This window comes from Acanthochromis polyacanthus, chromosome 8, assembly GCF_021347895.1.
Source record: "Acanthochromis polyacanthus isolate Apoly-LR-REF ecotype Palm Island chromosome 8, KAUST_Apoly_ChrSc, whole genome shotgun sequence".
Lineage (NCBI taxonomy): Eukaryota > Metazoa > Chordata > Actinopteri > Pomacentridae > Acanthochromis > Acanthochromis polyacanthus.
The window spans coordinates 28,170,165-28,198,117 of NC_067120.1; the positions used below are offsets into that span (position 1 = coordinate 28,170,165).

At 40.3% G+C, this 27,953-nt stretch overlaps 1 protein-coding gene across 9 annotated transcripts in view; it reads right to left on the minus strand.

Moving 5' to 3' along the window:
* Positions 1 to 211: 211 nt before the first annotated feature.
* Positions 212 to 27,953, minus strand: part of znf609a (zinc finger protein 609a) — a 62,112-nt gene continuing 34,370 nt past the window's right edge. For 5 of the 9 annotated variants that reach the window (XM_051952343.1, XM_051952345.1, XM_022209546.2 and 2 more), the window contains 7 exons: positions 24,082 to 24,310; positions 19,502 to 19,589; positions 13,646 to 15,803; positions 8,127 to 8,511; positions 6,896 to 7,228; positions 4,035 to 4,104; positions 212 to 1,157 (listed from right to left, as the gene is read on the minus strand). In XM_051952343.1, the coding sequence (XP_051808303.1) occupies positions 1,148 to 1,157; positions 4,035 to 4,104; positions 6,896 to 7,228; positions 8,127 to 8,511; positions 13,646 to 15,803; positions 19,502 to 19,589; positions 24,082 to 24,310 (3,273 nt within the window). In that variant the 3' untranslated portion in view covers positions 212 to 1,147. Of the gene's footprint in view, positions 1,158 to 4,025; positions 4,105 to 6,733; positions 6,784 to 6,895; positions 7,229 to 8,126; positions 8,512 to 11,629; positions 11,701 to 13,645; positions 15,804 to 19,501; positions 19,590 to 24,081; positions 24,311 to 27,953 lie in introns of those variants that run through there. The other 4 variants (XR_007943844.1, XR_007943843.1, XM_022209548.2 and 1 more) reach the window with 4 other exon arrangements.

A 27,953-nucleotide genomic window follows, 5' to 3' on the forward strand; every position in this document is an offset into this window, starting at 1 on the left:
TTTGACAGTTGATAAATAAGCAGTCTTCCAGTAAGACAATTCACTTTCAGAGCAAGCCAAACAGGATAACTGGGTTTCTTGGTCATTGGTGGAAGAAGTACTTTTAGCTTAGGTGAATGTATAATCATCAACATGCTGCACTTGCTTCAATCTGTTGTTGCTGACTTTCTTTCGTGATAGTGGTTGCAAAAATGAAGAAACTGAGCCTGAACATTGTTCCACCAGCTACAGGTTTAATATCAGATCAGCAACAGTAGAAAAACAGAGGGGAGGGCTACCAGACAAAGAGTAGGAAATTCAACATCATCCAACAGGCTCTTTAAAATAATTCCTCTGTACAGTATTTACACACTCTCTCTCACACACACACACACATACACATATACACAGGGTACATAACAGCTACAAACTGAGGTGGAGAAGCCTGATGCCACCTGACTCCCTGTCTCTGAGTCAGTCAGATGAGGATACAGCATCACTCCGAACGCTTCCTGTTGGTTGGTCCGTCCTTCTCTGTGCACAGTATTCATTTTATTTTCCATAAAGCGGAGATACATCCAGGTGAACGTGTGATGATGCCCAACCACTGGTTCTCAGAGAGGTCAGAGGCCACTGTAGATTAAGTCTCAGGGTCAGAAGTCGTTTCTGAAATATGAGAATGAAATAAAAAAAAAAAAAACTGAAAGACGACTGTGTGCCATAAAATGACACAGAATTGAAGGCTTAGCTCCAAAAGACAGGAAGTGACCGTCTTTTCCTTACTACAAAAAGCCAGCGTGACTCTGAAAGCCCCACCCTCCCTGCCACAGCAGCTCAGAACTGTCAGACCCACCCTATGTCCCACCAGCACCAACAACCATCAGCATCTCCTTGTGTCTTCACCCACCAGGTCCACTTTGTCCTCAGTCTTTGAGTCAAAACCTCTGCTCCCCACACGCTTGAGCACCAGTGGTACCGCCTGGAATCAGCAGGACCAGCAGAATGAGGACTTTGATCCTTTTGGTCCCGTTCAGTCCAGCAAGGGGCAACTGGATATCCACGCAGAGATATCAAACATACACATAACACCATTGAGCTGATGTTCCAACAGAAATGCTTTCTCATGTGACCCATTCACATGACTTTTAGAGGGATGGAGGTCAGCCAATCAGGTGTGCCTGTATAAAGTGAGAGAACAACATTGGTCAAAAGGGATGGCTGTGCAGGAGCATCTGCCAAGCATCTCTTTATATACACAAATATATTACACAGTCTGTTGCTTTTAGTGTAACTTCATTTCTATACATACATTTTATTTTAATCTCACAAATCTTTTTGTCCAGCTGTGGTTGGTAGTAGTACTTCTTGCAAATTAAGGGGATATTTTAGAATAATGACAGATACAGTATCAGTATATATGTTCAACCATACTTCCATTCACTTGTTTTTACACATATTTTTAATTTACACAAAAAACACCTCAGATAAGGGTGAGCATAACCTTCAAATGTCACATGTTCCACATGGCTTTCCTTTACTTGAGTTCGACTGAAGCTCTACAACAGACGTCATTTCATTGGGTCGTTTTCTGCAATGCTTTAAAGGGACCCACTCAATGATTAAATCCACCAGCTGTCAAATACGACTTTTATGGGGGGTAGCAGCTACATTAAAAATGTTTATTTTTTAATTTACTAGATGGACTCCACTACACTGTGGAACCTCCTAACAATAAAGAAAATAGAGTTCTTGTCTCCATGTTGAAATTACTTCCCACACACTGAATCCCTTTTGCCCAAAATTCCTCCCCTAGTAATTTCTGACATATCCTTGAAGGCCATGCATGTGTGAGAATAGCCATTTTTTGAGGATAAATGTTCCAGGAAGTTCCACTTGCAAGCACATGTAACCTTGCACTGCTGTCAAATAAAAATCGAAATTTCCACCAAATGTTAAAAACTAAATAATAATTTCACTTACTTTTGAGATCTGGAGAAAGATTGGTTTAATTTGCCAAATATATGTTTATGCATAATACACACGTGGACAAAATTGTTGGTACCCCTCAGTTAAAGAAGGAAAAACCCACAATTCTCACTGAAATCACTTGAAACTCACAAAAGTAATAATAAATAAAAATTTATTGAAAATTAAATAATCAAAAACAGCCATTACTTTTGAATTGTTGATTAACATAATTATTTTAAAAAACAAACTACTGAAACAGGCCTGGACAAAAATGATGGTACCTCTATAAAAGATTGAAAACTATTTGACCAGAGTGACATGATTAACTCAGGTGTGTCATTTAATTGACATCACAGGTGTTTCCAAACTCATAATCAGTCAGTCTGCCTATTTAAAGGGAGACAAGTAGTCACCCTGCTGTTTGGTGAAAAGGTGTGTACCACACTGAACATGGACAACAGAAAGCGAAGGAGAGACTTGTCCCAGGACATCCGAAAAAAAATGATAGACAAACATCTTAAAGGTAAAGGCTATAAGACCATCTCTAAACAGCTTGAAGTTCCTGTGACAACAGTGGCTCATATTATTCAGAAGTTCAAGACCCACGGGACAGTAGCCAACCTCCCTGGACGTGGCCGCAAGAGGAAAATTGATGACAAATTGAAGAGACGGATCGTTGGAATTGTATCCAAAGAGCCCAGAGCAACCTCCAAAGAAATTAAAGGTGAACTCCAAGGCCAAGGTACATCAGTGTCAGATCGCACCATTCGTCGTTGTTTGAGCCAAAGTGGACTTCATGGGAGACGACCAAGGAGGACACCACTGCTGAAAAAAACTCATAAAAAAGCCAGACTGGAATTTGCAAAAATGCATGTTGACAAGCCACAAAGCTTCTGGGAGAATGTCCTTTGGACAGATGAGACCAAACTGGAGCTTTTTGGTAAGGCACATCAACTCTATGTTCATAGACTCAAAAACCAAGCATACGAAGAAAAGAACACTGTCCCTACGGTGAAACATGGAGGAGACTCAGTAATGTTTTGGGGCTGCTTTGCTGCATCTGGCACAGGGTGTCTTGAAAGTGTGCAAGGTACGATGAAATCTGAAGACTATCAAGGCATTCTGGAGAGAAATGTGCTGCCTCGTGTCAGAAAGCTTGGTCTCAGTCGCAGGTCATGGGTCTTCCAACAGGACAACCATCCAAAACACACAGCCAAAAACACCCAAGAATGGCTGAGAGAAAAGCGTTGGACTATTCTAAAGTGGCCTTCTATGAGCCCAGATCTGAATCCCATTGAACATATGTGGAAGGAGCTGAAACATGCCATTTGGAGAAGACACCCATCAAACCTGAGACAACTGGAGCTGTTTGCTCATGAGGAGTGGGCCAAAATACCTGTTGACAGCTGCAGAACGCTCATTGACAAATACAGAAATCGTTTAATTGCAGTGATTGCCTCAAAAGGTTGTGCAACAAAATATTAAGTTATGGGTACCATCATTTTTGTCCAGCCCTATTTCATTAGTTTGTTTTTTTAAATAATTATGTTAATCAACAATTCAAAAGTGATGGCTGATTTTGATTATTTAATTTTCAATAAATTTTTATTTATTGTTACTTTTGTGAGTTTCAAGTGATTTCAGTGAGAATTGTGAGTTTTTCCTTCTTTAACTGAGGGGTACCAACAATTTTGTCCACGTGTGTATGACATACAGGCCTTACTGCCACTCAGCGGCACTGATTTCAACCCTAGATGATGCTATTGTACTGCAAGATCGGAATAAACGCACTCACTGGAGTGCCTTTCAGTCTTACTCACTTCAGTCTTGTGACTGAAGTGATACATGTGTGCTTCAGTAAATTCAGAATCATACAGATGACAAGCGTTGGTGGTCACAGCACTTGTTCTAACAAGACTACAGAGCTGTTTACGTAAGATGGATAGAAGCTGGAGAGGTTAGCTTTTAATGTTGTAAGCATAGACAAGTTTCGGTGTGGTGGAGTGTGAATAAAGTAAAGTAAATTAAAATACTGTTTAAAAGTACAACAATCTAATACAAAAGTGTGCTTATCTTACCATTCTCACCTTCGTGCAGGAGGGTACATAGATGGGGAAGATGCTTGCTGACTGGCAACAATGGCTGAGGTGGAGAGGCCTGAAAGTAAGGGACAGCTGTCAGAAAAAAATCAACATACTTCAACCTAACAAGCCTTTTGCTATTTTTTTGGAGTTTCCGCCTGCAAATACATACTCAGACTCAACCAGTAAAACTTCAACAGCTTTAAATGAACAGCAAGTCTCCTCGTCCCTACTACCAGGTCATTGACTGATTGAGAACACAACAGTTTTCTGCAGTGATGTTACATATTCAGCTTTCTTCAGCACCTGTAACTGCAAACACATCGCATTTGGTAGACTATAATAATCAGGATGGAGCAGCCAGCAGAACCAACCAGTGGACTGATGACAAGGCCCACTCTTGCAGAGGACAGCATATTAAGGAAAGATTGCAATTTTGTGTGTTGTTTCATGATCCATACTAGGGATTAAAAGTTAGAATATCACAGTCTCCACTGCTGTATTATTTGCTGTTCTTTCTAAAATGCATTTGACAAGCATGCCAAATCTGTAAAAATATAATTCTATGCATTGAAGAACAAAACTTCCAAAAACAAAATACTGTTTTCTGATTGAACTAAGCCAGTGCTCAATCTTTTCTACACTAGAGGTCCCTGAAACCACAGCCAGTTAAAAGAAAAATGCAGTTTGATTTTCAGATTGCAGAGTGTGGCACATAAACACATTTGTGCATACGCATGAAGGTAAAACATAGACAACTTCAAGTCTCATTTATGAGAAGCAAATGCATATTGCATTACATAAACTAGATGGTACAACACCAAAACACAAGAGAAATAAAATGAGGAAAACAGAAAATTTAAAAAAAAAAGAAAAAGAATTCAAAGCTGTGTAATTTGGGCTCTTTCAAAATAAAAATGCTACAAAAGTCATCCTGTGAAAAAATCCTAAAAGGAGCTTTGCTACCTGACCTTTAAGTCATGGAAACCATTTACATTTGCCACTCAGTCACATCTGACAACCTTGTGCTCGCACTACTGTCCTCATGCCTTTTAAACAGTTTGCTCCGTTGGTCTAGCTCATCTGGCAGCTGGCCCAGATGGTGTATGTCCAAGACTGCTTAAAGACTGTGCTGCACAACTGTGTCAACCTCTCCACAGGATCTTCAACCTGAGTCTGCCTGCTCTATGGAAAACATCCTGTATTGTACCGGTACCAAAAATCAAATGTCTGGCTGAACTAAATGACTACAGACCTATTGCTCTGACCTCACACATCATGAAAACTCTGGAGTGGCTGGTTTTACGTCTACTGAGGCTAGAGGTCAAAGACAAACTCGATTCCTTGCACTTTGCATACAAAGAACACATTGGAGTGGATGATGCCATCCTCTTCATGCTTCACCGTGCCCTGTCTCATCTGGAGGAACCTGGAGTTCATGTGAGAATCATGTTCTTTGATTTTTCAAATGCATTCAACTCCATCCAACCCACCATCCTCAAAGACAAGGTCACAGAGTAGTACTGGGGCTCCACAAGGAACAGTCCTGGCTCCATTCCTGTTCACTCTGTAGACATCTGACTTCAAATACAGCACTGAGTCCTGCCACATTCAGAAATATTCTGATGACACTGCTATCGTGGCATGTATCAGAAATAGACATGAAGCTGAATACAGAGATCTGATAAGTGCCTTCAGTGACTGGAGTCACAAAAACTGCCTGCTACTCAATGCCTCAAAGACAAAGGAAATGATCATAGATTTCCACAGATCCAAACCCCCTCTTCAGCCAGTGAACACTTGTGGCGTGGACATCGAGATAGTGACATCGTATAAATATTTAGGTGTCCACCTTGATAATAAGTTGGACTAGTGTACAAACGTAGACTTCATCTACAAAAAGGGCCAGAGCCGACTTTATTGCCTCAGAAGACTTCGATCACTAGACATCTGCAGTAAGATGCTGCAGATGTTTTATCAGTCTGTGGTAGCAAGTGTCCTGTTTTATGCTGCAGTCTGCTGGAGAGGCAGCATAAAACAGAAGGATGCAAGGCGTCTGAACAAACTGATTAAAAAAGCTGGCTCTGTGGTTGGAATCACATTGAACACATTGGAGGATGAGGTGGAGAGACGGGCACTGAGCAAGATGGAGGCCATTCTGACAAACATGGATCATCCACTTCACATCTGCCTCAATGAACAACGAAACCTCAATGGACGACTCCTATCCCTGCGCTGCAAGACTGAAAGATTTAGGAAATCTTTCTTGCCATCAGCAGTTAGGCTATTCAATTCAAAATTAAACAGATAAGAACCCTGACAACTGAATTTCCCTTTGGGGATGAATAAAGTGATTCTGATTCTGATTCTATAAATATGTTGACCAATAATGTCTCTCCATTGCTTTACAGCAAGCAAAAGTTCCCAGTAAACCTTCACTGACAGAGTACATGATCATTGTCTCGTTTGAAAAATTAAGTGTGCCTGAAAGGAGTGCTTTGGACTGCTCTCTACAAAGGTTGCTGGTTGCAAGCTTGAGCACATTTCCGCACAAAATATCAAATTTTTCTTGGAAAGACTACAAATATGGGATATTTACGGGAATATATATATAAAGTAGGACAACAGGAAAGACGGGTATAATACGACAGAATCCTAAGGAAACCAAGAGGGCTGACAAATAAAACTTAACCACAAACACATACCTGTAAATGTGACTTGATTTCCTAAATTGCATTTCATGTCTCATCCGTACCTTAAACAAACAACACAGCTGTTGTAATGCAGGGCTGAATACCCACATCAGAGGCTGTGTTTTTATTGTCTTTCCACCTGTGTGTCCCCCATAAAAGGCGTATAAGTCTAACCTGATGTGTAGGACAGATCATACTGTCCTGACAGCAAAGGGTATCCCAAATGATGATGAGTAGGCAGGATGCGCTGCGAGGGTGAGGATTGCGGCCGGTCGCCTTCTCTCTCCCTGTCTCGCTCTCTCTCTCGGTCATGTGGGGTCTTGTTGTCTTGGGCGGATGGGGATTTGCTTTTGTACTGGTTGGCGTGCTGCTGTAGCAAGTCCAGAGCTTTGGCCTCACTGGCCGGTTTCATCGTTGGACTGGACCTAGAGGGTTTCTCCCCATCCTCACCTACTGCCACCTTCCCTCCATATGAGGGAAAGGAGTAACCCGTCGATAGGTATGAGCCTGAGGACAAAGTGTTTTAATTGTTCAAACATGTCTGGTCATCAGGAAAAAAAAATGACATACCTACTGCTGCTCATCATACTAATCAACAGTCTGACTATGACTGTTGTTAGCTGCAGATTCAACACAGGATGAAAACATTTGGAAAACGACTGGTACGCTGTTTCAAAAGTGCTAAACACCTGAAGTCAGATTTTCTTTAAAAAGGTATATTTCCATTTAGAATCAGCTACAGGACATGTCCCTACTCTAAAGGACCTCTGTCATACTTTATTACTGAACTGTTTCACTGTTTGGATCCTGTTCTAAAAGCATGCTGTGATGCATTTAGAAGATTTCTGTCAACATGCCAAACTTTTTGATCCATCTTAAGGTCAAAAGATAGCAAGAAGACAAAACTAACAAGAGGAACACTGATATTCCAGCTTCAACAAAGAATTATTTTCTAAGTTTAAAAAAAAAAAAAAAGATTGTGTGATTATGTGTCAATAGGTGTACTGTATTTTTGAAGTGCTTGTTTTGCTGTTATGAGTTTTTAAAAAAATGATTTCAGGTATTTTCTCACAATTAGTCAGTTAATTGATTAATGTTTCAAGCATTAATCCTGTGTCCTGCATGCTTGTTTGTTTGGAAAAAAAAATACCAAAAATGCTCTTCTAGATGCTTATCCCAAGTTTCATTTATCACAGTTTTTGTTCCACTGTTTCTGTTGATGTTTACATGCCTTCACCATATACACTAACTGTGTGCATAGTAAAAGTGCCTCCTATTCTCTTCTGTTGTTTTCGTTGCATTTACGCTTCATCTTTCTGTATTTTTATATTACCATACGGTAAAAAGAATTGTCTTTCAAGAAAAAAAAAAGGCACTTAATTCCAATTATTATTTCTCTTTTTACCTGGATAATTTTGCATCATAACCGAGGGCATGCCTCTGTACCCAGGGTGACCAGGCTCATAGCCCTGGCTGTAGGCATAAGGTCCATGCATGTATTGCATGTATCCCTGGTGCTGGGCTAAAGAAGATGGAAACTGTATGTGTGGGGGTCGTGACTCCTTCCCTTCCCCTCGGTGGTCCTCCAGGGGCAGCTGTGTTCTGCCCTCTTGGACATCCTTCACCTCCTCTTTCTGGAGTCCCTCCTTTGGTCGCAACCTCTCTTCTTTCACTTTCCTATCTCGTTCTCGCTCCCTCTCGTCCTTCCACCTTTCCTCTTCCTGTAGTTTCGGAGCTTCTGAGTATTTACTTGGGTAGACGTAGGGCCACAACCGTGAATCCGACTCGTGCTAAGAAGAAGAAATGTAAGTTAGGACCACTGACTGTGGTGATATTGAAGAGTCGTACAGCACAAACCACTGGATTCAACTGTACGGCGGCTTCTGGAGACAATCTGCTGCTATTCTTGCCTTGTGGGAATGTCCATAGTCTGTTAATAGACAATCTCATTCATAGCTATTTTTTCACAAAGACCATTTTGAACATTTCTGACACCTAGATTGCACTTCACTTTAAGTCAATGTAAAGTTACACAAAACAAATTAAGATTCCTACAATGCCCTAACAACAATACTGACTGACTGACACAGTACATATATAGATGATTTTTTTTTTTTCCAAACTACAATTCTGTTCCAAAACCACTTACAAAATTTGAATCCTTTCAAATCTGTAACATTTGTCAAAAATTTCGAAAATATTGGAACTGGACCCACAATGGAATTGACTTTTAGATTACATCCCTGACTACATGCATGTAGGTCACACGGTAACCTGATTTTTAGATATGCTATAACTGTATACCTAAGTGTTTTGTCGATTTGTTGTATTGTCCTGTATTGAAGTTTTGATGTTGTGGGCATGACCAGAGGCCTGTACTGCAAAGCAAGGTTTAGAGTTAGAGAGGGATCTAACTGCGGGTCTGAGCCTTGTTTTCATATCTACAACAATGGCTCAGCTCTTACCTAGATGTATCGTTATAGTAACTTATGCTCCACACATACTCTGGAGCAGGCTATGGTAGCAACAACAAATCAGCGCATATAAAACCAGTGCCTCCTGATCAATCAGTTCTCTTCTTACGAATCCCATGAAACTCGAGGCACAGATACAGTGGTGGCCAATAATTTAGACCAAAGTACAAAACTGAATGTTATTGCATCAAACTATTCCATACAATCTTGACATATTTATTGTGAATTACCCATTCAAATTCACATTTATTAACATCACAATTGAAATTTTGTGAATGTTCTGCTGTCTCCATGAAGCCTTTAACTCGATGTATACGACCAACCCCACCTGTTGACATGCACCCGTACACCATGATATTGCCACCTCTATGTTTCACTGCGCCATGCAAGTTTCTTGGATTGACAGCCTCTCCTGCCTTTCTCCTAACGTACACTGTGCCATCTGATGTTCTCATGTTGTACTTGTAGAGGTGGGCAATATCATGGTGTACGGGTGCATGTCAGCAGGCAAGGTTGGTAGTATACATCGAGTTAAAGGCATCATGGAGACAGAGCAGAACATAGACATAGACTATATTATATTATAGTTGTTAAATAAAAATGTGGTTTGAGCTCAATTTAGGACTAAATTTCTTTACATATTGAAACACAAAAAAAAATGGTCATAAGTTTAGACCACCTGGAATTTAGAAAACATTTTCTTTCTCTTTAGTTATGTGTAACAAAATTTCAATTGTGATGTTAATAAATGTGAATTTGAATGGGTAATTCACAATAAATATGTCAAGATTGTATGGAATAGTTGGATGCAATAACATTCAGTTTTGTACTTTGGTCTAAAGTATTGGCCACCACTGTAGCAAGAGGAGTCTCTGAAGAAGGCAAGGCAGTTGTCATTTAAGACCTTTTCTTTTCCTGATGAGCATAGATAGAGGGACAGATATAGATTCTAGGTGGAGGAAACTTCATTCTTCTTTGCTATGTTTATCTGTCGACTACAAAGAATTTCAAAACCACTGTGTTTTTCTAAAGGGGTTATTCCATCTAAAAACACCATATTGTTTGACCAACTTCTGCTCGCCAGTGTCTGAGTTGGCCAAAACTTTCTATCATAAAACACTGACATTTATACAGATATTTGGGAAATTGTAGCTCGACATAGCAAACATTTTTTGAGTTATTATTCTTATTTTTTTATAGCACGTTGACCCACTTTTTAATGTAAATAATTTAATAACACATTTTTAAAATGGGCATGTGCTTCATTTTTGACGCCACTTTGCAGGCATAAACGCTAGTTTGAAAGAGACGTGTCATAAAGTTCTGCCAATTCTTTGTTAATTGTCTGCATTAGGTCATTACAGCATAATAAAACCATGATTAACAACATAAATCTGGTCGAATAGTTAGATTTTTCTGTTGGAAAATTGTCATGCTTTGACATATATTGTCACACATTGGTAATCTGATGTACTACTGTGGCCAAACCATAGTGGTAAATTTTATCACATAATCATTGTGGACTCAACTGGGAATAAACTTGGGCTTCAAGACGAATGTCTCAAGCTGGACAATGCATGTGTACACGTACATATATTTATAGTTACTGCTTAAGCATTTATTTTCAACTTTATCTTCTAAAAATTAGTGTAGCAATACAGTGAACTGATGTGATGGCCAAAGTGACTGAAAATGATGTTATATACCTATATTCCTATATACATATAAGGTATATATGAACAAACATTTCTAAACAAACAAATTCTAAAACTAGGTAATCTCGAAGTTGCTTTTTTGTGGTACAACTTGTCATACCTGCTCAATTCGTTTCTAAGTTCAACAGATTTTTTTTTAAAGTATTTTTTTAACTAAAAATTTCATCTCAAAAAGTATTCTGTATGATTCTGTATTGTATTATTGTGACATGCAAGAACATATGGTTCAGAAAATATCCCTAGTTGACATCTACATTATGAATGTCTATGACTATGTGTGGTTAAGATGGGCCTTTACATGCTGCTGTTTCAATTGTTTTCATATTTGAACTGAACCATTATCTGAGAATATCTGATATACTTGTCAACTATTGCAGATTCTGGGTCAGTGGCATGATGAGAAATAACAGTGATCTTTTTATAAAGGTTTTCATCTTTAATGGTTCCTGAGATTCTGTCCAAACATGAAATGCAACAGTAAATTTCAATTGCCAAAATAATATGTTGAAAGAGGACTGAGGGGAATTTTTGAAAAAAAGTAATTCATATACTTTTTTAAAAAATAAACTACATTAAAAAAGTTTTAAGTCAATTAGAGATGGGCAGGCAAATGGACCCTTATGATTTGAGATGGAATAACTCTATAGTGATATAATTCTGAAACAGAGACTGATCAAAGCACTAAAGCCTGTTATATGACTTGCAGTAAGCCTACTTACCGGTTTGAACGATGTTTTAATATTTGCTCTTTACTTGCTTCCAAGACCGTTTAACGCCGCCAGGGTTTCAGCTGAAAGAATAAGGCTAAATTGTCTTACATGTCATACGAACATCTAAGCAGCACATTTAATGGAATTCACATTAGCTACAGTCAGATTTACAGGTGCAGCTCAAATAATCAGAATATTGTGAATAACCTTTTTTTTCCTAATGTGACTAAAAAGATAAACTTTCATATATTCATTATTCAGTACATGTAAAGTGAAGCATTTACTCCATATTTTATTTTAATTTTGATGATTAGTGGCCTATATATATCTGATGAAAATCAATCTAGCATCTCAAAATATTCTAATATTTAATTTTGAGCTTCAATAAATAATTACACAAACTACATATATATAACATATATATATATAGTGTGCATCTCTCTGTCTAATTTAGTACACGCAATCATGTTGTTGAAAAGGGTGGATGTTGGCAGAGTGCTGTATCGAAGCTTATTATGGAGCTTCACAGTGGAAGAGTGGACTGAAGTTGGTGTTAGTGTGTCAAGAGCCACCAAGCACAGACGTCTTGAGGAAAAAATTTACAACTGTCACACTCCTAATATTAGGCCACTCCTGAACCAGATAAAAGGTATTACCTGGACTCAGGAGAAAAGAACTGGACTGTTGCTCAGTGCTCCTCTTTTAAGATAAAAGGAAAGTTTACATTTCATTTGGGAATCAAGACTCTAGTGTCTGGAGGAAGTACAGCGGAGAGACACAGGATCAAAGGTGTTGAAAGTACAGTGAAATTTCTGCAGTCTGTGTTGGTATGTGAAGTTCAAAGTCAATGCAGCCACGTTCCAGGACATTTGAGAACATTACAGCTTTAGAGAGATACATATTTTCTTTTGTAGCAGGACTAAATACCTGCTCATAGTCTCAAAACTACTACCAAATTTCTTGCTGACCATGATATTGCTGTGTTAGACTGGACAGCCAAGTCATCTAACCTGAACTCCAACAGAAACTCATATGGTGTATTGTCAAGAGACAGATGAGAAACAGTTGACCCAAAAATACAGATGAGCTGAACTCTGCTATCAAAGCAACCCGGGCTTCAATTTAGCCTCAGCAATGCCACAGGCTGATCGCCTCCACAACATGCCACATTTATGCAGTATTCAGTGATGAAGAAGCCCAAATACTTAAATGTATGCTGTATAAATACATCTACTTTTAGGAGTTGGACAGTTCTGCATTGTTTCTGTGATTAAACTTAGGGAATATTGTATATAGTAGATTTCTGAATTTCAGGAGCGACTGGTCATAATAGTCCTGGAATATTTTACTTTGTACAATGAATATAGAATATAAGAAAGTTTACCTTTTTTGAATTAAATAACAAATATTAAGTTTTTGAGCTGCATCTGTACTTTTGTCTGAATGATGGGGCAGTGATTGTGTGAATGTGTAATTTACTAGGCTTATCACTGTCAGCATTTTTTAACCAGCTTTCTTTCTTGCTTTGGTTGCAGCAGCAGTGTTACTTTTAGCCTGTATTATATATATGCAAATATTGGATTAGGAGTATAGTTTGTTCATTCTGTGAGAAATATGTGGCTGCAGACCTGTCCATGTTTGCGATTGGTTGTCTGGTGTCAATCGCAAACACGGAGCACTTATGTGAAAGTTTTTTTTTTTTTTTTTTGCTAGATTCAGAAACCCTAGGTTGACTTACCGAGTTGATAACCAGCTTCATATGACCACTTAGCAAGATTGTGGTAGCTAGGTTTTGTTAAGCCACATAATGAAAACATATTCTAGTTATGTTGAACTTACTTTGTTGTACAGGCCCCAGGTCTCCCTAGGTTAACTAATTAAAATCAAAATTCTATTATAAACGAAGCTGCTGAAGAACAGACAGTCCTCTTCTAAAATTGATCCTTTGGAAGTCTCCATGATGGAGACTAAGCGTAGCTGAAAGACAATACAGCCGGATCCTGTGTAGACATAAAATGCAGTTACCTGTCTGTACCACAAGGTAGATTCTACACCAGCTGGTCTGCCTGATTCCATCCCTGACTTAGCCTCCTCCTTTCCATGATGCCCTGCTTCACTCAGCTTGATCTTCGGGCCCTCAGCTTGGGCACTGAGGGACTTGGGGTCTTCTCCCTTTGCCATGATAACCGACTTGGCTTGTTCTGAAACAGCTGTGGGCTCCTTCACCTTGGTTAGGTTTAGCATTCCTTTAGAACCCAGGTCAGTGAGACTGGGGGGTCTGGACAGAGTGGGGGTCACTGTAGCTTTCTGCTTCCACTCATCTCTCCCAAAAGCCTCACGCTCTTTGCCCTCGGTCTTCTTTTCAGCCTGCCGCTGCCTCTCCTCATACTGCTGGCGGTAGGTGGGGTTAGAGGTCAAAAGGTGGGCATGGTAGGCCTGATCAGGGGAGTAGGAGTAAGCAGGAACATAGTATTGATTGTAGTATAAAGGCTGGGAGTATATGTTGGACCGCTGTTGAATGACTGATGGCTGCTGAGCCCCAGACTCCGCCTTCCTGTCCTCCTGAGGCTCCACTTTCAATTTGCCCTCCTCTCCCACCTCTAGCTCCTCCTCCTTCTTCACCTGCACTCCTTCCACATTAGGCAGGGCAGCAGGTGCTCCGGGGCTGGTGTTGGGATAGTTGGGGGAGTAGTAAGAGTCGTAGTTGGGGTAGTATGGCAATTCCTTACATGGAGTTTGAGGGGGAAACAGCGCCTTCTTGGCACCTTCCCGAGGTCCTTGGTCAGGTTCTGACTTGACCTTCACACCCTCTGCCTTGCCCTCTCCGTCCTCCCCCACATCAGAGATGTCAGAGTATGCTGGGCTGCTGGTCTTCACTGATGTGTTGTCGGCACCATTCTGGTTGAGGTGGAGGGGGGGTGCAAGACCAGCTTCCATCCTGCTAGCCACACCTATGGACGGGCTGGGAGCATTGTCCGAGAAGCTGTATACCTTGTCAGCCTCAGCCTTAATGCTTGCCAGCCGGCTCTGATGAACTTCTGTGGAGCCATTAAGAAAAGTATCCGACGACTCAGAGTAGGGGCTCTTCCCCTCCTCTGACTTTCCTGCCTTACCCATTGCCTTTGTACATTCCCCTTCCTTTCCTCCCTCTCTCTTCTTCTTGTCTTTTTTCTTCTTGTCCTTGGCAAGGGCAGGGTTGGAAGCGAGGTCAGTGAGTGGAGGGGGTTTAGGCTGGATGTTCTTCATCTGGGGGCTCTTGGGTATAGACTGTACCACTGAACCTAAAGCAGGTGAGGATCCCTGCAATGAATACGGTGACGGGACTCCAGGGGCACTGTGGGCCACAGGGCGAGCTAGCTTCAAGCTTTTCTGCATCAGCTTATCAGATTTACCTCCTGATACAAATTTTTTTCCCTTTCTATCATCCAACCCATCATTGCTGGCCTCATCGGTCAAACATGCCCCCTCCTCACCACCATCTGTTATCTCAGGTTCAGTGTCCACTGTCTTCTTCCTTCCCTTTGACCCTAGCTTGCCTGATGAGGGAGAAGGAGCATCAAAGCCCCGTATCTTAGGTGTAGTGGAGCGGGCGGGGGAGAAGGAGGTACCATTGCAGGAAGATGGGTCAGGATGGACGGCAGCATCATCCCCATATTCACTGTCTCCATCCTGGTCTAATCGGATGTCATGGTCATTATGGGCACGTGCTTGGTGGTACTTTAGCCCATTGATATGCTTGTACTTCTTGTTACAATTGGGATGGGGACAGTCAATGAGTACAGGGGAGGGGCACGTCCGGTCCAGCTGTGGAGGAGGAAGGGGGTCCGTTTTACCTCCAGCAAGAGGGAGCCCAGTGCCAGTTGAGTTGGTTCTCATGCGCTTTGAACCTTTGGTATCTTCAGAGCTGGAGGTAGGCTCCATATCAGAAGAAGGTTTAGTCTTCCTCTTGGCAGAAGATGGGCTAGCCTTAGCATCTTCAGCACACCCAGTTGTCTGGCTGCCCCGTCGTCCTTTGCTGTTTGTAGCAGAACCACGTGTCTTGCTGCAGCTGCTGCTACTGTTACCTTTATTGTCTGAGGAGTTGCTGTTGTCATTCAGCATTGTGTTGCTGCTAGGACGCATCCTCTTTCCCCGACCCCGACCACTTCGCATCTCCACGTCACTGGTCGGAGAATCACAGAACCTGAAAACACACATTTAGTCAGCAATGAATAGAGGCAGAAAAGTTAAAGAGGGAACTTAGTTTAAAGAACTCTGATGGGAATCAACTTTTTTCATCTGTACAGTGGCATCCAGGGTTTTCTCTGGTAGGAAAATATAAAGTTCAAATTGTTTTCATGAGTGCTCTGTTAAAGTTACACACGTGGACAAAATTGTTGGAAGGAAAACCCACAATTCTCACTGAAATCACTTGAAACTCACAAAAGTAACAATAAATAAAAATTTATTGAAAATTAAATAATCAAAAACAGCCATTACTTTTGAATTGTTGATTAACATAATTATCTAAAAAAACAAACTAATGAAACAGGCCTGGACAAAAATGATGGTACCTCTATAAAAGATTGAAAACTATTTGACCAGAGTGACATGATTAACTCAGGTGTGTCATTTAATTGACATCACAGGTGTTTCCAAACTCATAATCAGTCAGTCTGCCTATTTAAAGGGAGACAAGTAGTCACCCTGCTGTTTGGTGAAAAGGTGTGTACCACACTGAACATGGACAACAGAAAACGAAGGAGAGAATTGTCCCAGGACATCCGAAAAAAAATGATAGACAAACATCTTAAAGGTAAAGGCTATAAGACCATCTCTAAACAGCTTGAAGTTCCTGTGACAACAGTGGCTCATATTATTCAGAAGTTCAAGACCCATGGGACAGTAGCCAACCTCCCTGGACGTGGCCGCAAGAGGAAAATTGATGACAAATTGAAGAGACGGATCGTTGGAATTGTATCCAAAGAGCCCAGAGCAACCTCCAAAGAAATTAAAGGTGAACTCCAAGGCCAAGGTGCATCAGTGTCAGATCGCACCATTCGTCGTTGTTTGAGCCAAAGTGGACTTCATGGGAGACGACCAAGGAGGACACCACTGCTGAAAAAAACTCATAAAAAAGCCAGACTGGAATTTGCAAAAATGCATGTTGACAAGCCACAAAGCTTCTGGGAGAATGTCCTTTGGACAGATGAGACCAAACTGGAGCTTTTTGGTAAGGCACATCAACTCTATGTTCATAGACTCAAAAACCAAGCATACGAAGAAAAGAACACTGTCCCTACGGTGAAACATGGAGGAGGCTCAGTAATGTTTTGGGGCTGCTTTGCTGCATCTGGCACAGGGTGTCTTGAAAGTGTGCAAGGTACGATGAAATCTGAAGACTATCAAGGCATTCTGGAGAGAAATGTGTCAGAAAGCTTGGTCTCAGTCGCAGGTCATGGGTCTTCCAACAGGACAACCATCCAAAACACACAGCCAAAAACACCCAAGAATGGCTGAGAGAAAAGCGTTGGACTATTCTAAAGTGGCCTTCTATGAGCCCAGATCTGAATCCCATTGAACATATGTGGAAGGAGCTGAAACATGCCATTTGGAGAAGACACCCATCAAACCTGAGACAACTGGAGCTGTTTGCTCATGAGGAGTGGGCCAAAATACCTGTTGACAGCTGCAGAACGCTCATTGACAAATACAGAAATCGTTTAATTGCAGTGATTGCCTCAAAAGGTTGTGCAACAAAATATTAAGTTATGGGTACCATCATTTTTGTCCAGCCCTATTTCATTAGTTTGTTTTTTTAAATAATTATGTTAATCAACAATTCAAAAGTGATGGCTGATTTTGATTATTTAATTTTCAATAAATTTTTATTTATTGTTACTTTTGTGAGTTTCAAGTGATTTCAGTGAGAATTGTGGGTTTTTCCTTCTTTAACTGAGGGGTACCAACAATTTTGTCCACGTGTGTAAGGAGTAGACTGTCAAGCTCAGGTTGTCTACTGAAAATAGAAAAAGTTTCAGAATTATACCAATTTGTGCTGTCAAACAATTTAAATTTTTAGTCAGATCAGTCAAAGGTTGCTGTGGATTCATTTAGATTAATCCCAATTAAATATCATACATTTTTAGTCTATATTAATGTGTTTCATTTTGCATAAGCAAACAGACTCAAGATACAGACTTGGGTCTAGATAATAGACTCAAAATACATACATACAGGCACACAGACATACAGACAGACGGTTTCCTCTATTTTCATTCAGCAGCGGCAGCCGCCGCTCCTTCAAATTTCTTTTTTTTTTTTTTTAAATCATTGCAAATACACCCCCACCGCATGTGTCCACCTTCACAGCAGTCTTGCACTGTGTTGGGTACTCACGAGTACTAAGGTAAACTACAGATAACTATCTTGATCAGTATCTACTCTTTGATACGTCGGATTGATACAACGGTAATTACTCGCGAGAGCACGGCCTTGAAAGTGACGTCGCATCAAGCATCCAGGCACCAGGTCAGAGAGCCTGCCACCACTGCTGAAAAAAAATCTTAGAGGAAATGCTGTGTGTATATATATATATATATATATATATATATATATATATATATATATATATATACACACACACACACACACATATATATATACATATATACAAACACACACACACACACACATATATATCTCAGTCCCTCCAGGATTTTGCGGGCATTTTTCGTGATTGTTGCAGCTGAAAATGCCTGAATTTGTGGCTTTTCTAAAAAATATGCGATAAAAGTTGCGATGTTTTACGCATATTTGTTGTGATGAAATTACGGGAGACAGTCACAATCGCTAAAAAGCTGCATTTTTTCCAGCTTGTAGAACATGTTTCAACACTGTAATTGACAATATTTATTCCGAAAGTAATTATTTAACATACTAATCCATTTCCACAAAAGCTGGCACACCATGGTGGAACATGAGCAGCAGCCAGATACTGGTTTAACATGACAAGGTTGGTAGATTTGTGGCACAAATGATAATTTACTATTGAATGAATCATATTTGGCTTAAAAAGTTAATTTCACTTCCTGGCACACAGGTGTTCACACACACACGCTCACGGCTTGTCACGTCAACTAACAAGAACAGCACTGAGAGAGCGCAGTACTCCACCAAGACTGTTCATTACCTGACCTTGCGCTGAACACGGGTGTGTGTTCTGCACATGTAGGGCCAAAATTGAGGGAAAGTTGCGGTGATTGGACAAAATTGCAAGGCCGCGTGCAAAATTTGTGGAGATTGATTTTGCGCGATGGCAACATCGCGAATTCTTGGAGGGACTGAGATATATACACAGAGAGAGAGAGAGAGAGAGAGAGAGAGAGAGAGAGAGAGAGAGAGAGAGAGAGAGAGAGAGAGAGAGAGAGAGAGAGAGAGAGAGAGAGAGACTTCATATTGCCTAGTTCCAAGAATCACGGTAGCAAAGTCCATAATGTTTATAGACATTCATTAGACTTTAAAACTAATCTGAGATAGACTTCAGCAGGATTCCAAGCATTATTTCAATTAAAGTATAAATCTACCAATTATTATAAGAATAGAAACATTTTGCTCTTTTTTTTAAATCATTTTTTGCAAACTTTCCCTTAGCTTAATGGAATGACTTTAAATATCTTATTTAATTTTACTCTGTATTTCAAACCTCAAAGATTCTGGGCATACATGTTAGTATTTAAATTACTGAAACAAATAGATAATAATAATCCATGAAAAGTTTTCTGTCATTGTCAATGACAAATAAATTTTCCAGGCTCTAGAACCAATAACTATTCTCGCATACGAGCCCACTACCTTGTCTTGTGGCTGAAGAAAACTTGTTTTGTGTATATGTTTATATACCTTGGTGGGGCCCAGTCATGTCTTGTGCAATCCAGCAGTGTTCCCACATATGTCTTGTTCCTCCAGGTGACATTGACAACAAGCATTCCTACAGAAATATACATAGAAATTTAAAGTGCATATAAACAGGGCTACTAGAAACTTTAAGAGTTCCATTAAAAAGCAACTGGACTTCTCTTTTAGGTTTCTGGAGACATTTCACCTCTGATCCGGGGGGCTTCTACAGAACTAACTGACTGTCCCACACATTGAATCACCTCCAGCTCACATGGATTATGGTCCGTTAGTGACCCCAGTCGACCGCTGACTTTCCCAACAACACTTAAAGGCATTATGGAGGATTTTTTTTGTTTGTTTAATTTGTCTGATTCACATAAAATGAATATACTGACCTTTAGTGGACTTGTATGTATTGTCTCTAAAAGAATAAAAAAATAAATAAAAATAACTGTGGACATGGCAGGACCAGAAAAACATCAGCCAATCAATGCGCTCGGACCGAGGCGTTTGGTTTGCTCCCTTTCCTGTCAATCAAAAATCTTCCGGCTCAGGCCTAGTTACGTAGATTACGTACGCCTTGGACTTACGTGTTTTCTGTATGTGTTGCTTTGGTATAGCTTCGTAGTTAGCTGGTGACTTGTTTTGCTCATCTTTTTTTACATAATGGCAGATAAAGATCCAGGGGGACCCAGCCGTGAAAGATAACTTCACGAGTGCTACGCAAATTTCTGGAGGGGGGCGTTTCTTCGTAAATGTTAAGAGGGGGGAGGTTAGAGGTATATCTATGGTTAGAGGGGGGTGAGGGAGAGGTTGTATGTGCGCATGCGCATGCTACGTTCAAAGTCGTAGGAAATTAAATCTCCTCTAATGCCTTTAAGGACAGCTAGAACCTTAACCCTTTAAGCTTCAGTCAATTCCAGCCGTTTTCAGTACAAAAAATCGCTAATATTCTATTTTTAAATAAAAAAATTACGAAAAATACGGGGAATATTGGACGCGCATCGGGAGGTGCATTTCCTTGAAAACGACCGATTCGGGGATTTTATACCGACTTCAGGACATGTTTTGGACAAAATAGTTTACTGGCTTGTGTCATCTGATGTAAAAGGTTGGATTATGGCCGTTTTTTGTGGAATCTTTTTTTTGTGTGTAATAATAAACCCGGAAATGTGAGTCGCGCTGTGTGCTTTGAAGCCGTGTATAGAGAACGGATGGATGAATATTTGTTTTTGTCGGACAAATGTGTTTTTCTCACCCGCTGTGGTAATCGCATCTGAAAGTGGTTTATACCGGCGGATTCATGAGAATCTAAGCTTTCCATCGGTGTATAGTGTTTGTATAATCGCGTTTGCACCCGTCGGACATTCTTGAAATTCCTATGCAAATTAGTAGGTGTACCGCCGGCGGTACACTGAAGCTTAAAGGGTTAAACAATGGCTGTGAAGCTGTCAGATCAGGGATGCCTCAAGATGTCAATACTGGAGGTGTTGGAGGTGTCCCCCCCTCCTCTGTTTTAGAGACAATTGTTTCAGTTTCACTCTTCTCTCAAAACATCCATCTTCTCTGCCCAGAATGTATACATTGCTATCCTTAAAGGAATGTTCCTTGTCGATTGGACTAAGGTGGACTTCGAGTCCTTTCCTGAAGAGCTAGCTCTCCTGTGACATTCCTCAAAAGTTTTTGCCCCCCTCCCCACCAAGAGAACTGCTGTTCAAAGGATATTTTCTCATTTTTGGACCATCCTCTGTAAACCCTAGAGATGGTTGTGCTGTTATTTTCTGCTCTGTTAGTTGTGCTCTTCTTCCAGATCTGGAAATAATGTGAGGCATGTAAGTGCTGAGTTATTTAGGGTCATTAATATTCCATTAGCCCTAGGAGCTGGGAGTGACTATAGAAATCTGAGTCCCCATCAGTTAGTGAGAAGAAGCCTCTTGGATGAGAGGTGAAACATGTTTAAAAATCCAGTTGGTTTTTACTGAAGCTCCTAGGATTACCAAAATCAGGAAGTCATCCTATAGAACTCTCCATACAGGACTGACTGACTGAAGTCTTTCTGTCTGTACATGACTGGTCAAAAAACTCAATTTTTTTAAATTTTTTTATTGGAAATTATCCATGTTAATGTCTTATTGTACACTGAAATGAAATCACAGAACAAATAAGCAGATGAAGTGAAAATAAATCAATTTAGAAACAAAAATGTATTCTAAACTTTTGACTGATCAAAGTAGTCACCTTTGGCAGATAAAATAGCTGAACACACTTGTGGCATTCTTTCCACAATGGACATAAAATATTCTTCAGAAAGTTCTTCCCAACTCTATTGCAGAAGTTCCCATAGATGTGTGCCACTTGCAGGTTGCTTTGTTTTCACTCCTCTGTCCAGTTCATTCTAAACCATTTCCAGTGGGTTTCAGTCTGGAAACTGTGCTGGCCACTCCATGTTTTCAAGCTGACCATCTTTTTCTTTTTTCCTAAGGTAGTTCTGGCATAGATTGGACTTATGTTTGGGTCATTGTCTTGCTGTTGGATGACCAACTAGGAACATACCAGAGGGTACTGCATGGCGCTGTAGAATGCTGTGGTAGCCGTTTTGGTTTAGGGTATCTCTCACTCACTGTACAAGTCACCGACCCTGGATCCAGAAAAATGGCCCAGTCCAAACACGCTTCCTCCTTCATGTTTGACAGTTCATGTCACACGCTGGGTAACCATCCTTTCGCCTGCTTGACGAAAAATCCAACAAAATATTTAAAATTTTTGATTCACCAGTCCATAATATCTTCTTCCAGTCTTCAGTAGTCCATTGGGGGTGTTTCATGGCCCCAGCAAGCCTTTTTATTATTCTGACGTCTTAGCAATGGCTTTCTTGCTTCCACTCGACCTGTCAAACCTGAAACGTCGAGTCTTCTCTTCACAGTTGAAACTGAGACTTCTTACTACAACCACTATTAAGCTGTGCTTGAAGCTGTTGTCCTGTGAGCTGCTTATCACCAAGCTGTTGAGTCTCAGAAACTTGTCTTCTGATTCTGCTGTGGATTGGGATCTTCAAGATTTCTTCCTCTCAGAGATTCCCCCAGTTTCTGAGTGCTTCTTGATGGTGAAAAAACTGTTCTCACTCACACACTGACTTTCTTCGCAATTTCTCTGTAGGAAAGATCTATATTTTTCAGTGTTATGATGGTCTGTCTCTCTTCTATTGTTAACCCTTTATGCTTCAGTGCGTCGTAGGTGTACCCTAATTTGCATAGGAATTTCAAGAATGTCCGACGGCTGCAAACACGATTATACAAACACTATACGCCGATGGAAAGCTTAGATTCTCATGAATCCGCCGGTATAAACCACTTTCAGATGCGATTACTACAGCGGGTGAGAAAAACACATTTGTCCGACAAAAACGAATATTCATCCATCTGTTCTCTATGCACGGCTTCAACGCACACAGCGCGACTCACATTTCCGGGTTCATTACTACACACAGAAAAAAAGATTCCACAAAAAACGGCCATAATCCAACCTTTTACATCCAGATGACACAAGCCAGTAAACTGTTTTGTCCAAAACATGTCCTGAAGTCGTATAAAATCCCCGAATCGGTCATTTTCAAGGAAATGCACCTCGTGATGCCCGTCCAATATTCTCCGTATTTTTCGTAATTTTTTTTATTTAAAAATAGAATATTAGCGATTTTTTGTACTGAAAACGGCTGGAATTGACTGAAGCTTAAAGGGTTAATTGCCTTTTCCTCGCCATTTTTACAGCAACACAGTACTTTCTGCAGTGCAATACTGTTCAAATAATGCTCTCGAGGGTATGGTGCCACAGTGTGTTACACTATTTTTATGCAGAGAGAGGGGGTTGTAAGCAATCAAGAAAAGTTGGGACACGTAGGATTTGGTAGCTCCAACTTTCAAGGCTTGATCAACGTCCACTGCTGCAGAACAGCTTTAAGCTGTTGACCCATTTCTTGTTGCCTGAAAAAGGCCTTTTTGCATAATTCTGAAATGTACATTATTTTTCAGTTTGGGTTAACCATACCTTCATTTTTAACCTCTGGCAGTTAACCACTTACCTTTGTACCATTTCAAGCTATTCACTGGACTTAAACGACTTGAAATTCAATAAAAACCTTGAAGAATTGGTGCGTTCTAAAATTTTTGACCAGTAGTGTATGTATGTGCCAAAACAAGACCATCCTTTCCTTTATATGCTGTTGGTTCTGTGTGGTACCAAAACAGCTCTGTCTCGCCAAGGCCGATTTCATGGAATAAGCAAAAAACTTTGAAAGTACCTTGTGGTGTCAGGGCACCAAATGTTCCCAAACATTAGTAAGAGACCATTTCTGTCTTTCAAGTTTTTGGTTCATAGTTCGTCATTTCAGAGATACTCTGACCCAACTGTCTGGCTATAGTGATTTGGCCCTTAGTATTCGGGTCTTTGTACCTGTCCAACACCAATTGGATGAATGCTCAAATAACTACAGACTGTAGGACAAACGATGAAATACATTACATATTTATGGATCTGGGATTTACATTTGGTTAGGTGAATTCTAAGAAAGTGTTTGTTGGCCTCACCGTCCTCAGTCTCCTGCCACACAATGCCTTCCAGGTTGACACTGGTGCCTGGCTCACAGGGTCCTAGACACTCTGGCTCGGTTGCCAATGCAGCATCAGCTGTGTTAACCGCAACGGAGCGTGTGCGAACCATGATTTGCTCACAGGGAGAAGAGATGTTGCTGCTGTTGGAGATGGGGCCGAGGAGGTGGAGAGAAGGAGGAGCAGCGGTAGAGACTTGAGATTCTGCCTGGAGTAGGGAGGAGAAGAAGTGTGAGTCATGTACTAACTGAATACTTAGAGAATTTTCATAATTTCACAAACAGGAAAATACTTTTTCACAGAAATACACATGTCAACATATCTACCCACAGTAACAAACTTGAACAGAAAGCAGCTATAACACAACACATTTCATGAGTGAGTGACAGCTCATTTCTCACTTGGAAAATCCTCATGCTCTGCTACAACTGGTAATACACATACGGTGATACATTTATAAATCCAATTTATTGCCTGCATTTGAATACACTTATATAACACGATAACCTGGTTTGCATCAGAAATCAGATATGTTTGCATGTCTTGTGGCAACCTGGTTACTCAAGAGCCAGAGTATACATAAACATGTCAATCACCTAACAACTGACTCATCCTCATACATACACACTTCAGTCATACTTAAAGAGAGATCTTGCTAATCAGACCTGTAGTGTTTTTCTCTTTGGCAATGATTTGCCTTCAAATAACATTAGCTGCGACAGTGATCACGTAATTAATTATGGCAACGGACTATTTTGATCATCCTAATGCTCTTTCCTTCAGTGACAACATCCACAGCCATATAATAGTAATCAAGTTTCTTTGTATACATGACAGACAGCTGATTGTAACCTGGTGAGTAACCTGGTGACTAATGTAAACAGTCATGAACAAAAGTTTCCACCCAATTGCAAAGATCATGTACATAATCGCAGTCATGAATTTTGAATCACTTCTATAACTCTGAACTTTCTATGATAGAAACACTGAAATGCGTGTCTTTGTCACAAAAAAACAATCATGTCTTTTGACTCTTTCATTGATTTATTACAGTCCTTCAGACACAATCTGCTGGGTCAAAAATATACTAGAATTTCCATCCATTCTCTATACACTGCTTTATCCTCACGAGGGTCGCGGGGGGTGCTGGAGCCTATCTCAGCTGACTCGGGCGAAGGCAGGGGACACCCTGGACAGGTCGCCAGTCTGTCGTAGGGCTACATATACAGACAAACAATCACACTCACACCTATGGGCAATTTAGAATAATCAATTAACCTCAGCATATTTTTGGACTGTGGGAGGAAGCCAGACTGCCCGGAGAAAACCCACACATGCACAGGGAGAACATGCAAACTCCATGCAGAAAGATCCCAGGTCCACCCTGGGATTTGAACCGGGGATCTTCTTGCTGCAAGGTGAAAGTGCTAACCACTACTCCACTGTCCACTGTGCAGCCCTATACTATAATTTATTTAATATAATAATTAGTTTTGACTGTGTAGAAAGCTGGGTTAATTGGCTTTCCTGAGTGGCATGGGTTCTTAAATTTTCATAAGTGATTGAGGTCGGCTTCTGCTGGTGACTCCCCTTAGCCAATTTAAATAGTTCACTTCTGATACACTCATTAGGCTCAGCTACAAACACTACAGTAGGAAAGTCTGAGAAGCACAGTAAACATCTGAAAAAGCAAATGACTGACTATAGCAAGTGTAGTGGACTCAGTAGCAGAACATTCCACAGCAACACACAGAGAATCCAGAGACCCTTTCTTAGAGCTGTAAATTCAGCTCTCAGACTAATTCAGAAGACAGCAAACCCAAAACTCACATCCAAATGGAACATCTGCATGGGATGTTTACTGCAGAATGACCACTCATGGCCCTTTTGGAGACAACAAAATGTCTCCTACCTCCACCAGAACCTGATGAAGGCCATAAAGCGTCAATTGTGAGGAGAAACATACTTCTGGAGAAGAGGAGATTGCATTCTTGACGGTGACCTTCTGACCTTTCTGTCCTCCTAATGCACAGAACTTTCTATACCACAATTAAATTAACAGTATACATTTGAAATTTCGGAAATTCTGCATCACGAGAATGATGATCCCAACATCTGGACTAAGTCTATGATTCCAGGTTAGAATGTATCAAAGTACAGGAGGAAAACAAGCAAGAGATGTTGAGCCTAAAGTCAGAGTTTTCAGTATCATGAAGGTGACTCTAATTTATCAGCTTAGATTTCCATGTTAACCTATGGTGCAGAGCTGACCTGGTCAGGAGCAGGTTTTGTTCAGAGTCCTGACACTTATTATAGACCAACGTGGCGCTTCATGATTTCTGCGTGGGTTTTGTGGCCGGCTTTAAACTGTTCTTCCGCGGCGACTTCCGGTGTTGCAACAAAATATAACAACAGCCATATTTTGCATTTCGGGTTTAACAAGCTAGAGCAAAAATCCAACAATGTGTTTTTTTTTCATTAGTTAAATAATACATTTCTTCATTTAGGTTTTAAAAACTGAAAACCAAAAAAAAAAAACAAGCCGGTTTATTGTTTTTTTAGATTTTGTTTTGAAACGTAAAAACGAATGAGCGAACCATACACGGATTTAACATGTATTTAGCTGGTGATACACAAAACGCATCAATATATGATGTTTGGTCCTGATTTTCTGTTAAGTCCTTTTAAACTGCTAATAGAAGACTGATTAGAACATTGATTATTCTACTGGTATTTATTTATTTACTGAGAATATTCAATCAGTAAGAATAATTTGGCCAAAAATTTAAGTGACATCCTGCATATTGGGGCCGTGTCAGACCTAAATGCAGAACTATACAAACAATGTTCCCAACATAATTTCATCAAACCCTGCCTAGAAATTCAGAACGGGCTCAAACAATAACCAAGTCCATTGGTGTTTTCATAGCAGCAGATCTACGGCCAAACTCCGTTGTTTTGAACTGAGGTTTTAAACTTATGATGAAGGTCAGCTTACGTTACCTTTACATTATTGCTGTGCTCTTTGCTATAGATAAATGACGATATTGTATTTTTTTTAGCTTACTAGTATATTTATGCTGGTAAAGAAGAGCCTAACTCCATGGTATTATTATTTTTTTTTTTTTTAAAAGCAAAACCCGTTAAACTTCAGTGTACCGCCGGCGGTACACTTACTAATTTGCATATGAATTTAAAGAATGTCCGAAGGCTGCAAACGCGATTATATAAACACTATACACCCATAGAAAGCTTAGATTCTCATGAATCCGCCAGTATAAACCACTTTCAGATGTGATTACCACAACGGGTAATATAAACACATTTGTCCGAAACAACGAATATCCATCCATCCATTCTCTATACACGGCTTCAACGTACACAGCGCGACTCACATTTCCAGGTTCATTATTACACACAGATGAAAATATTCCACAAAAAATGGCCATAATCCAACCTTGGACATCCAGACGACACAAGCCATTAAAATATTTTGTCCAAAACATGTCTTGAAGTCGGTATATACTCCACGAATCGGTCGTTTTCAAGGAAATGCACCTCGCGATGCGCGTCCAATATTCCCTGTATTTCTCGTCATATTTTTTATTTACAAATAGAATATTGGCGATTTTTTGTACTGAAAATGTCTGCAATTGACTGCAGCTTTTAAAATATATTTCCTATTTTAGGTGATAGAGCCCTGTTATGAAGTTCCTTCTCGTCCACACTTCAGCCAGAAAGTCATACCAGCTCTTATATCAGCAGTTTTTCTTTTTTCATTCCTCCTCTTTACTGAGAACCGAAGTACGTACCGAACCGTGATTTTTGTGTACCGTTACACCCCTAATAGA